General features: G+C 48.7%; 1 protein-coding gene across 1 annotated transcript in view; it reads left to right on the top strand.

Annotated features, from left to right (window-relative positions):
• The window catches only part of FREM3 (FRAS1 related extracellular matrix 3), a 275,102-nt gene that overhangs the window by 239,218 nt on the left and 23,322 nt on the right, over window positions 1-12,562 (top strand). Inside the window, exons 17-22 of the mRNA XM_069631210.1 lie at window positions 5,138-5,330; window positions 6,371-6,475; window positions 7,446-7,573; window positions 8,897-9,031; window positions 9,677-9,803; window positions 12,322-12,509. Of these exons, the coding sequence (XP_069487311.1) occupies window positions 5,138-5,330; window positions 6,371-6,475; window positions 7,446-7,573; window positions 8,897-9,031; window positions 9,677-9,803; window positions 12,322-12,509 (876 nt within the window). The remainder of the gene's footprint in view (window positions 1-5,137; window positions 5,331-6,370; window positions 6,476-7,445; window positions 7,574-8,896; window positions 9,032-9,676; window positions 9,804-12,321; window positions 12,510-12,562) is intronic.

The raw sequence follows: 12,562 nt of genomic DNA, 5'->3' as shown, positions 1-12,562 counted from the left end.
TCGTGCACCTTCACACTTCCCTTGCACCCCTTCTTTTCCCTTTACGTCATTATCTCCCCTCTGTCCTCCTAATCCAATCCTCTTCTCCTCATCATCACTCCCCTTTCCCTCGTTCTCAATCTCACTTTCATCTCCTTGTGCCAATGTACTTTGACTTATTTTGCTCATGTTCCCCCTTCTTCATTATGGAGCTCCTTTGCTTTTCACCAATTGCTTTCACCTCACCGCCCTTTCTCCCTTTTGTGTGTGTACCTCTTTTTTGAACTTTTATCATGTGCTCAGATGTGCCTTCCCCATCCCCTGTCATACCTTCTTGCTCTCGTCCCTACCCTTCTGTTTTCTCTTTGGGCTGCTTCAAGCCCACACTGCTGCAGCTACACCTGCTGATGCAGGTCCCCTCTTAGGCCTCCCTCTTACACTCTCGCCCACATTAGGTGGCTCTTCTGGTCCATCTCCCTCACTTGTTCTTTGTTTTTTCCCAACCCCAGACTGATCCATCTCTACCCTCCCACATGCCCACCTCTATCCTGCTGCCTGCAGTACCGCAATGGCAGCCGCGCTCTCCTCTTCAAACGGATCCGCTGCCCATGCCGCCATTGCGTCTTTCCGCTTTTGCATTCTCCTAAGAAAGGAGTTTTTCATCTGGATGATGTGCAACACCGTGCCACCGTCCAATCATTGAGGACCGGCGTCACACGCCATCCCGTTCTCCTGTCCCTTCCTCGCACAATGTCCCCGTGGGCGGGATCGTTCCTTGCCGCCCACGGGGTCCTCTTGGTCCTGGTTTGAAAGGAGCTCCGTTCTTTGATTTGCCAATCTGAAAGGGGCGAGTCACTTTTCTATCTAAGGTACCCTTAATTGCCATGGGCATACAGAGGGTGCTTGCCGGGGCAGTTCAACACCCCGCCCCCCCTTCTAGTCTTCACAAGACTTCCTTTCTCTTCCACTAATAAGTCTGATCACTTGAAAACAACAGCCATGCAACTATTTACAAAATGGAGCCTGGCCTTCATATACATTGTACCATGCTGTTATATTAGCCTTGAAAACCACTTGCCTCTTATCAGACGATTCACCCAAGAGATCTGAAATTATGATTCTCATTTGTTGGGGGCCATTGGGTGGCTGTTAGGGTGAAAATGTTCTTCAGGTGGTGCTGCGGAAGGAACACAAACAGTTATGCCCACAGGCCCGTGGTGCAGCCTTAAAAGCTGCCACACACAGCTTTGATTGGTTGGCTAAAAACTGTTCCAACGATGCTGGCTAATCCTTTGCCTTCGGCTGTGGGCGTTGCCATATTTCCGGTGTACGTTTGGCACCGAAAGCGGCCTTACCCTTGTCTGCCGGAAATGGGAGCGCTCCCCTGCCCCCCTTTGAGCCTCGGCCCTGTTAAGCTTTCTGCCTTTTCACGCTGCCTCAAGGCCCCAGCCATGTCCATCACGTTGGTTTTGGCAGCGGCTTCTCAGCGCCTCGGGTGTCTATTGTGTTCCTGATAGATATGCTGGCTCTGTTTACTCAGCTACTTCTCGCAGTGAAAGACTGCTCTTTCTTGTGGAGTGGTTTAAAAGAGAGCCCCTTTCAGCCCCCTTCTGCCTTGGTGGGGTTCCCTTGGGAGGGTGGCAGTGCTGGCCACTCTATTGCCCTGCAGTCTGACGCTCTGGGTGTTGATGTGTGCTGTGCCATGCACTTGCATTTTGAGTATGAATGGACTCGGGTGACATGGTCCAGGAAAGGCCCGTCACTCACCCAGGTGTCCAGGGGCCTGAGAAAGGGATCAAAGGAAGGGCGGCCGGGCAGACTCCACACTCCAAGCAATGGGATCCTTTCCCAGCGATTTAACAATAGGAAATCCGAGACTTATGCTTGTAACAAGGTACCTGCCTATTAGACAGTGCATACCCCTTCACCTGTTGGGGTCCCGATGGCGGGTCGTGGACAGATGACCTTTGTACTCGTGAAATGCTCTGTGGCACTAAATGCGGGCCACCATACTCTTTCCACATGGACCCGAAATCATTCTGTCACTCTTAACATTGGGATATTCCAATGACGATTTCTTGGAAATCACAAGGGCAGTCCGCGCCCTACTCTTTCCATTTGATGTCAGAATAGAGGAGCTCTTGTTATTTTCAGCGATACCCTTACAAAGTTAGCCAAGCTGCCGGGTTGTTGCATTCTCTTGTATTCTTGCCCCTTGCGCCACTCATCTTTGCCAATATACACTCTGAGGCGGGGCTGTTAGTGGAGTCACCTTCTGAGGTGCCCATTCCTTCATTGATGTACATTGTACTGGGGGCTGATCCCCACCAGTGGCGACTGGAGACTTTTTCAATTGGAGGCGTGTAAATCTTTCCCACGCAAATGCATAAGCGATGGAGCATAGCGCACACCAACCAAGGAGGGTTGCGGGGTTCTCCAACTGACGACATTTGGAAAATCATGGGTTAAAATTGTGCTGTTTTTTTGTAGCATACTTTCTGTGAAAAATTTGGTCAAAAGCCACACTGTTTTCATTTGGTTGTGTAGCGTAAAACAAGAAAAAATCCAATAGATGCAAGTCACCAACAGCGCACAGAGCATTTTCCAACTAATTTTCATGATGACTTTGCCCACAATATATGCCAGTATTAAAGAAAATGTCACGCTACAGTGCCCATACCTGTCCACGCAAACTGCACCAATACATGCCATAATTACCATATTAAGAACCTGCTCCTGTTGGCTTTGTTAGTAAAAAATGGCATGCCAAAGTTAGAAATTATACCCCAAGTAGCTGCACCAATGTAGTCCAGTTTAGTCATGTAATAATAACACTTGTGTTTAGTTTACCCTCGATGCCCAGTAAAAATGCTATGTTACAGGAAAAAAACATAACCGGACTGCCTGCAGCAATGTAAGACCGTTGCAGCCAATCTGGTTAGGTTATCTGCCTCTAGCATGGCAAGTGTTATTATGTGGCAAGACTGGCTTAGATTGCTGCAGCCAGACTGGTTGTGTTTTTGATGTTAGCATAGCATTTTTACTGGGAAGCATGGTTGTAGCAAACATGATGTGCAAATGTTGTTTGCTTTAAATGTGATGCCCAAAAGAAATGCCCTGCCAGAGTCAGAAAATGTAACCAGACTGGATGCAGCAATGTAGGCCAGTCTAGACACATAATAGCTATTATCATGTTTGCTTTAACCATGATACCCAGCAGAGAATTCCATGCCACATGCATTATATGCAAACAGAATAGCTGCAACAATGCAGTCCAGACTCGCGACATAACAACACTTATCAGGCAAATATAATATGTGTTGTTATATGGCTAGCCGGGATTGCATTGCTGTAGCCAGTCTGGTTAAGCTTTATGCCTCTGGTATGGCATTTCTTTTTACTGGGCATGATGGCTAAACCAAACAGGCTATTATGTTTGCTTTCACATTGATGCCCAGTATCAAATGCACCCTTATCCCCCTCAAAGCACCATACTGTTGAGCGCACCTCTGATTTTGGAGGTGCTGGGACCGGGAGTAATTTTTCACACAACCAATCAAATGCATTCAGACACATTCACTCAAGCACCCATAAACACTCTCATTCACATATGCGCCCACACAACATACACTCTTTCATTCACTAGCTCATTCCTACTACACTGCAGCCATGAACACTTTCACCTACAACGTATTCTTTCCTACCTGCAGACCGGCCCAGAATCCCCTCCACCACCATCAAGGCAGGCTCCCACTGTGGCTCCCATGCAATATCAACAGGAACGGGGAAGGATGGCGGGATTCCTGGTTCCTAAAGTATTCCCAAGCAGCTCTCAATGTGGGTGGAGGCCCAGGAGAGCCCCCCTCACACATTCAGGACTGCAGTACACCAGCCTGCTTCCCCAATGGGTAATGTATGGATGGGGAAGCAGAACACCCATGGCCTCACATGGTCAATTGGACATGCGTGCCAGGATACAAGCTGTCAAAGGGAATCTGTGTTCCCCCATGACATTTAAAGCCAACCCAGGAGCGCTCCCTCAGCTGTTTGTTACAGCTGAGGGAGCACTTAGAGTTTTCACTGGGCTGGCTTGGTGGCTCGTCCAAAATGGGTGGGTCGACGCCCCAATGGCCATTGTGGACGAGCCGCTCCTGATTCCCACATGTCCAGAAGTGAGTTTAACCCTGAGGTAAGAGGAAGAGTTGGGCCTTTAGCACCTTTCACATTTTCCTCTCTGACCTTTTGACCTTGTGCTTCTGTTTAAAGGGCTCTCCGGCCAGCTTCCACAATACAGCATAGCTCGCTGAACGGCATTCGTTTGTGAGTGCCTGTGTTGTACACAAACTAATGGGCCCTTTTTTCAATGTCACTATAAAATGTCAGTATTGGCTCTTTTGTTGATAGCTTTCTTTTTATGTTTTCCCCGTACTTCACCCTCCCCTCGCCTGCCTGCCCCTCCCCGACTACATTCACACCTCTCCGCGTTTCCACATACCCATGCCACACGAGCAGCACACGGCTTTGTCCCATCCATGAGACTATGTAGTGCAGTTTTCAGCAAGTATCTCCTGCTAACTTTCACCTGTTTCTTCATGAAGGGACTTTTCAAGCCGAAGACACAGGGTGATCCCAGAGTCCCTCCATCCCATAAGAAACAGCACAGACCCGTGGTGGCTCTAGTCTAGCACGAGCAGCCTGCAGAATTAACCTTCCCCTCACGCCACCTTGTGGCAAAAGAGTGCAGGTGCCCCCCCCACACACACACACGAGCACCACCACCCCACTAGTGCTTGCCACCATGCACATTACAGATCTGGGGGTGGTGGAGCATGGGAAGAAGGGAGCACAGCTCATGGAGGCCACCTCCACGGTGCTCGAAGTAAAATGGTCGCTTTCACTTTTGATAAGTAGCAATTAAGATGAAATGTGGAGGAATGTATTGCACTTAGATAGCATGAAAGTCTGTTAAGGTCACACGTGCCTTTCTAGGAGTGACACCTGAAGGAAAAGTAGCAATACAAGCATTGCATGCCGGGATCACACCAGGAGAATCAGTTGTTTTCCTTTAATAACCAGACGACCTCTTATGGTGCTAGGCCAACTTTGTGATCTGTGAGGCGCACACCTGTCTGAGCATCCACTGCCTTCTGTCCTGCAGGTGCTGAACCTGGTGCAGTCCTACGTCACCTTGCGGGTGCCCCTCTACGTCTCCTACGTCTTCCACTCGCCCGCGGCGGTCGGCGGCTGGCAGCACTTCGACCTGCAGTCGGAGCTGAGGCTCACCTTCGTCTACGACACGGCCATCCTGTGGAATGATGGCATTGGCAGCCCCCCAGAATCAGAGCTCCAAGGTAGGTTCCCCAGGGCTGGCCTTTCAGAGACTTGCATGGCATCTGAGAATGTTCAACAATTGTACGCATGCTAAGTGTCGGAAGATGGGCCATCGCCCACACAGCTAGCATTGGCGCACCGGTAGGTGCAAACAGGGTTACAGCAGCCCCCCTGGTGTGGCGTGTGCTCACCTGGTAGGCACTCTGCTACTAAATGACATCTACCACCTGCTGCATGTCATGTAATGGGTGACATATCTGCAGCAAGGGGCCACCCCAAAACCCAGTACACGCCACATTCCAATAATACTCAGTGGATTCATGAATGCATGATCTTGAAGTGTCATCGTTGGGGTGTCGTCTCTTCTGGCAACATATGTTGTCCAGTGGTACCCTGAGAAAGTGTTCCTGTTGTGGTCTGTTAAGTGTTTGGCTTTGGATGGGCATGGGCTCTGACGTGTGCTCAGAACAACCTTAATTGCTCATCCATATATATGGTCACTGTATGCTACTTTTAACATACTTGTATGCATACTAAGCCCTCCAGATCTGTGTGTATCGGAGTTGGTGCGTACAGAAGTAAACCCCTGGACTTGCCCATAGCTCCTAGACGATAAGGGAACAGCCCTTTAGCAACCAGTATTCTGGTGGTGCCAAGAGTAGAAGCCTGGCCTCCCCTGACACATCGATTCCTTAATCTCCCACCAGTGCCATACTAAGAAGTGTACAGGGCCCAGACAAGTGCCTGGGGCCTCCATATACAGTCTGTGGGCAACTGATCAGGATGTACCACTGTGGAGGGGCCCCTGGCAGATGCACACGTCAGACGAGCCAATCCAAAACCTCCATAGTTTCCCAGGATGGTGCAGATATGTGCTGTGCCGTAGTACATCCCCACAGTCTGTGTGTTTGTAGGAAATGTGCATTTGTGTCTCAGCCAGGCCACTGCGCCAACCTGTGTTGAGAAAGCATCCCGCAGCAGTGGAGGTGCCCTCTCTTGCCTTCAGCTTACCTGGAGTTGTGTAACATTTGCTGTGTCTTTTCTGTGTGTTGCTCCGCAGGATCCCTCTACCCCACCAGCATGCGCATCAACGAAGAGGGCCGGCTGGTGGTCAACTTCAAAACCGAGATCAGGTTCCGTGGACAGTTTGTGATGTCCCACCCAGGTAAACAGACATGAAACCCTCACCCCACCCCCTTCTACTACACGTGTGTAATGCCAAATACTCGTGGAAGCTCCCCCGGAAGCCTGCCACCATTGCTAGGTGCAAGACCGCCCACTAACAGCCAGGCTTGGACCCGCCCACTGGGCAATAGGGCAATGCCCAAAGTTCAGTCCCAGTGTGCTCATTTGGGCGTGGTGGGTTTTTTGATAAAAGTGTGCCATTTTCTTTGCCAAAGATATCCATTTGTATATGTGACTTCACTGCAACACATTTTACCAAACACTCGCCATTGGGTAGTACTACTCAAAATGTTTGTCGCAAAGGAACAAATTGCCCTTTTTGACTGTGGCCCACTATTTCATTGGTGCCCGTGACGGTTTTAGGCTCCAGTCCAATCCTGTTAACAACTGCACTATGGTATGCGGAGGTTTGAATGATGCGCTCCATGGGTCTTTCCTGCTATGCATGCTGTTATGCTCCTGGTACTGTTTGATGCCTTCTATGGAATAGGTACATCCAGGGCATGCATAAGAGTCATGATATAAAATCCCACACAGGAGAACCTGAGCCCAGAGCCCATGCACACAATACGCTCATGGCCTTCTGTGGCATGCAAGGAAAAGTAAGGGTTAATGGCACGTGACAGTTCTTCCTTTATAAAGCTTTCCGCACTGACAACCCAACGTGATATTCATGGTTGTGGTGGCTACACCCCAGTGTTCATATGCAACTGAGCAAGTGCGTCCTCGTGTAAGGCCTTGGATAGCTATGTTATCTGTCAGGCCGAGTAGAGTTTGTAACAGTCTTTCCATAGATGAAAGTGTCATTTCCAGCGACTGTAGCGGGCAGGCAGGTATTTGGTATCTCAGGGTTTCTTGGCCGTCTCTTTCCCGCCCATTGTTGTCTCATGTCGTTGACTGACGCTGATGCCGTGCTCTGATACACTGTAACCTGCTCCTTTCTGCTCCAGGGACCACGCTGTCATCGATGGTGATGTCGGCGGATCACCCCGGCCTCACGTTTACACTGAGCCTTTTACGAAGCGAGCCAACCTTCAACCAGCCCGTGCAGCAGTGGAACTTCATCTCAGACTTTGCGGTAGGTTCACGGCCAAGGGCAGCGATGGGGAGGCGAGTACATGGATGAAGAGCATAGGGAATGAGGGTTCTTGCAACCCATATTGCTGAAACTCTCCCTTGGCCAGTAGCCTGGCACCAGCAACAGATTACTGAGAAGTTAAGGTTCTGGGTGCTTGAGAACTTGTTTTATTTTAAGAGTATTGTTAATATCAGGTTGTTTTATATGAAGGGGATTTGAAAAAATAATACGTTTTGTGTAAAAACACACTGAACCTCAAGGGTTAAGTTGAGAGCCCTACTCCTTAGATCTATTTAAAACTGGTCTTTACCATCTCTGGTCCCCTTCTTCTACTCGCCCCACCTCCCCACACCTAGGAAAAATGTATGAAACTGCCCTCGTTAGGGCCAGGGAGTGTGTACAAAATAGAATCCTTCACTAGTTCTACTCAGCCTTCCTCCTAGTTCCTCTATAAATAGTCAAACCACAATCTAATCAATGGAACAGCCAAGCAAAGGACCACAATATGTGCCAACTATCGCCATGATGCCTCCTGGAAGGCAAGGGCATTGGTTTGGTAAGCAAGGGACTAGGAGTTGATTGGTGCTGAGTTCATGTGCCAGCTATAAGGAGCGCAGGCAGTCGAGATCTGAAGGGCTGGTCGGGTGCCCGGGAAGTCTTTGTGTTTAATAGTAAGTGCCTTGAAGCCCAAGCAGTAAGTGTGGGGTCCTTGGCTTCCCCTTGACCGACTGCAAGGGTTTTTCACCAAACAAAAGTCTGGCTGCACAGTTATGTGATTTAAAAAAAATATATAAATATTTATTTTTCTTAAGGCCAACGTATTTGGGGTTTCCTGATGTGAAATGGGCAGTTGCTACAGCGCTAGCAGGTGACGGGCGCAGCTTAAACCTGGCAGTGTTAGGCAGAGGCTCCCTCTCCTGGCACACCCGGCCAAAAGCACTCTCCAGAGCAGGTGCCTGCAACTTGCGACTCTGCAGGTGTTTTGGACTAGGACTCCCATGACCTCACACCATTGGCTGTGCTGCCAAGGACTGATGGGCATTTTAGTCCAAAACATTAGGAGGGTCAAAGGTTGCGGAGCCCTGCCCCAGACCAACCGCCCAGAGACAGACCAACGCTTTGCTGGGCGACATCGGAGGTATTTTTTTTTTATTTTTTTTGTGTTTTTTTGTGGGAGGCATTTCAGTTGCTATGGACGATTTTGATTGCAATTGGCCCACTTTGTTTTGTTTCCTCTGCTCAGCTGTAACCCCGCAGTCCCTAATGTTCCCGCAGGACATGTTGGCAGGTGTCTGATTCTGACTCTGTGTTGCTGTTTGCCAGGTGCGCGATTACTCTGGAACATACACGGTGAAGCTGATCCCATGTAGCGGGTCGCCAAATCAGGAGTACAGCCTGCCAGTCATCTGCAACCCGCGTGAGCCCATCACCTTTGACATGGACATCAGATTCCAGCAGGCAAGTCATGTGACACATTTGAAATCACTGTGGGGGGGGGGGGGATCAAGCGTTGTTTCCAAGGGAACGCTGAGTGGGTGTGGTCTTTTACAGTTCAATGAGCCTCTGATTGACTGATTAGACACAGGTTCGTTGGGGGCTGAATACCATTGACCTGCAAGGTGCACACTGTGACTCATGACACACGAAGTTTCAGGTTAATAAAAGGATGAATGTTGGAGATTTGGAACATTTTTGTGAGGTCCTTTTTTCGTGTTGTAAAATAGCAGTCGTAGCCTTATGGTTGCCAATGTGTGTGTTGTGTTTGTTAAGAACCCACGGCTTTGCCTCTGCAGTCCTGGCTTTACACACAGGGACTGAACTACACTGAAATCCGCCCGCTCTATCCTCACCAGCCCCTGTCAGTCATTCCTGCATGACTAGGCTTGTGAAGGACAAACGTTGGGGAGATTGCACATCCTAAAAGACAGGCTTCAGGCCATGCCTTGGTGTCCATGCGACAGTCTCGGCCACTGGACCCTGCTAGCGTCTCTCCTTTTCAGACCTGTAATGGACAGGAAGCCTAGAATCGCCGTCTCTCTGGCTTATCCTTGTGTGGTGCTACGTCATTTACATATGTCCTTACATGCCGTTTTTCTCCTACAGGTCAGCGACCCGGTGGCAGCCGAGTTCAGCCTGAACACGCAGATGTTCCTGCTCTCCAAGAAGGAACTCTGGCTGTCGGACGGATCCATGGGCTTCGGAGAAGGGACCGACGTGGCTTTCTCTGAAGGTACAAAGTCATGTATTCCCCTCTGCTCCCCCGCGAGGTACCCAGCCGCATCAGCACGTGCGTTCACGCTGGAACACACCGCCATCTTAGGCGCGTGAAGATGTTCTGCCTCGCTCCAATTCCACTGCACAGCTTTGAAATAGGTCCTACCCAGCTGCAGTTCATTACATTAGCTATCACTCCACATGCGTTAGGCATCAAGATGTTACAGCTGATGCACCCAAACATAAAAAGTCAGCTGAGCTATAGGGAACAGACTGGACACAGGCCCACCTGGCGGCCATTGCTGACTTTCCGAAGCCTAGAACCAGCCTGGCAGATGCACAGTTCCCTGCGATGGCCTGCCCTTTGGGAATCAAGGATGTTTTTTCTGTTTGTCACAGAAAGAGAAAGAAGCCTAACAGTTCGGTAAGGGCAGTAACGGCCACCCTGGCAGCACTGCCCTCCTTACGGATTGTTGTGTTCATTGTAGTATTCCCTGCTTTTTGGGGATCTGAAAGGCGAGTTACGGGAGTTAATCCTGCCGGCTGCATGAGCTAGCTATGAAACGACTGACTTTCCAAAATCTAGATCAGGAGTTAGCCACCAATGGAAGTGCTCTTTTCCCAGAGCAGCGTCTATAGAAGACACTGACCTAGTTCTGTTGCATTTAAGTCTGGATTATCTTCATAGTGTGCGCATGCTCATTGTAAACTTTGATGAACTAGAAAGGTTTTAACATGACCATGCATTAGAATGAATGCAGAAGCAATTATTATTTCCATTAGCATTATTATTATTATTCTGGTTTATTATTATTGTATTTATTGAGCGTGGTCCTAGCTTCGAGAAGCAATCGAGCGCTTTACAGAGGTAGGCAACAGTACAGATGCATAACTGAGCACTTTACAGAGGTATACAGCAGTACAGATGCATAACTGAGCGCTTTACAGAGGTATACAGCAGTACAGATGCATAACTGAGCGCTTTACAGAGGTATACAGCAGTACAGATGCATAACTGAGCACTTTACAGAGGTATACAACAGTACAGATGCATAACTGAGCGCTTTACAGAGGTGTACAGATGCATAAATGAGCACTTTACAGAGGTATACAACAGTACAGATGCATAACTGAGCGCTTTTCAGAGGTAACCACAGAACCGATATGCAGCAGGGGGCAGGATACAGAGGGGTGCTGCGGAGCGGTACAGCTGCACAAGGTGGTGTGGTGGAAGAGAGGGGCAGATGGCATCTAGCGATACATGTGGCGCGAGATGCGACGTGATAGCCGATGTGTTGAGAAGGAGAGACCCCTTGAAGAGGTGGGTCTCAAGTTATTTTCTGAATTGTAGAAGCGTGGTGGCGGGTCGGATGCTGATGGGGAGGAGGTCCATAGTCTTGGGGTGTAGGCAGAGCAGGTTTGTTTTCTGGTCCTTTGCTTTTTGCAATGGCGGATTTCAAGTTTGCACGTGTCCTGGCTTGGTGGTGCGCTGTGCGCCCGAGATGCTGAGTTTCTCTGTGAGGTAGCTGGGTGACTTGCCGGCGACTGCCTTATAGAAGATGCAGCAAAACTTGAAGGGGTCTCTAAAGTGAAATCAGTTTTCCATGTTTTAGATTTCAGTCAGGTGTGTTCAATTTGATGCGACCTGTCACATTGAAGGTGCAAATTAAAAAAGATCCTCCCAGAGATGTAGTGTTTTCTTGAATGAAACCTTGCGAGGAAACTGCATTGTTGCTTCCTGGATACACAGAAATTCCCTCAGAAAGTTTAGCATTCCGTCTATATCAGTAGTTATTGACTACATATCATGCATTTTGATTGGCTGTGGGGTGGTCAATAATTATTTCTATATGCTAAATGTCTTAATCTGATTACATGATGTTTCTCACACAATCACCGTTGGTATTCGGAAAAGCCCAAATAGCTTACTCGGTTCTGTGGTCAAATAGGCGTTGATATCTGAAATCAGAAAGGATGGAATCTGGGCTTTGTCTATCAAAAGTCTGCTTTGAGCCACCAAAAATGGACCCTTTCGATAAACAACAAAATGTGTATACTTTTAGCTTTTTCAATAATGTATAATTATCAGTGGATTTGAAATGCCTGGCTTCTAATTTCAGAGAGAGTTTCAGTAGCATGTGCGCTTGGTTCTACTGTCAATCATGTCTCCACGCTGTCCCCATCTGCACTGTGCTTGCAAGAAGCGAGGAGGCAATTGTACCATTGACCCGTGTGCCGCCGGACGCAATTCAGCGCCTCGGTCTCAAGGCATGGTTTGCTCTAGAATCAGTGAAACGCAGTCAGGGGATGCAGAACCTCAGTGGCAGACTGATCAATTGAGAAAATCAATTTTTTGTCTCGTGGGAACATTTCAGTTTGGATTTTTAATTTCATTGCATGCTAGCTGGAGGATTTCTAAAAACAGCAGACTCTATTCCCAACCAGACCTCCTTAGAGTGTTCTGTTATTGTAATTTTGTTGAAGTGGATTATCCATCATGCAGCCAAAAACTGATATTGCGTCTCCTTTTCAAGGTTCTTCCATCTATGGACGAGTTATGGTGGACCCTGTTCAAAACTTGGGGAAATCCTTCATCTGTACCATTGAGAAAGTGTTCCTCTGCACCGGGGCGGATGGATATGTGCCAAAGTACAACCCAGACGGCAAGGAGTTTGGGTGCCTGGCTGACTCCTCTTCCCTTCTCTACAGGTTCAAGATCTTGGTATGTATCCGAGTAGCTCAGGCCTTGGTGGATGGAAAGATTCGGCCGTAAAA

This window comes from Ambystoma mexicanum, chromosome 6q (assembly GCF_040938575.1).
Source record: "Ambystoma mexicanum isolate Mex_15411 chromosome 6q, UKY_AmexF1_1, whole genome shotgun sequence".
NCBI lineage: Eukaryota > Metazoa > Chordata > Amphibia > Caudata > Ambystomatidae > Ambystoma > Ambystoma mexicanum.
The sequence above is the reverse complement of the archived record's forward strand: the minus strand, read 5'-3'. Positions and strand labels throughout refer to the sequence as shown.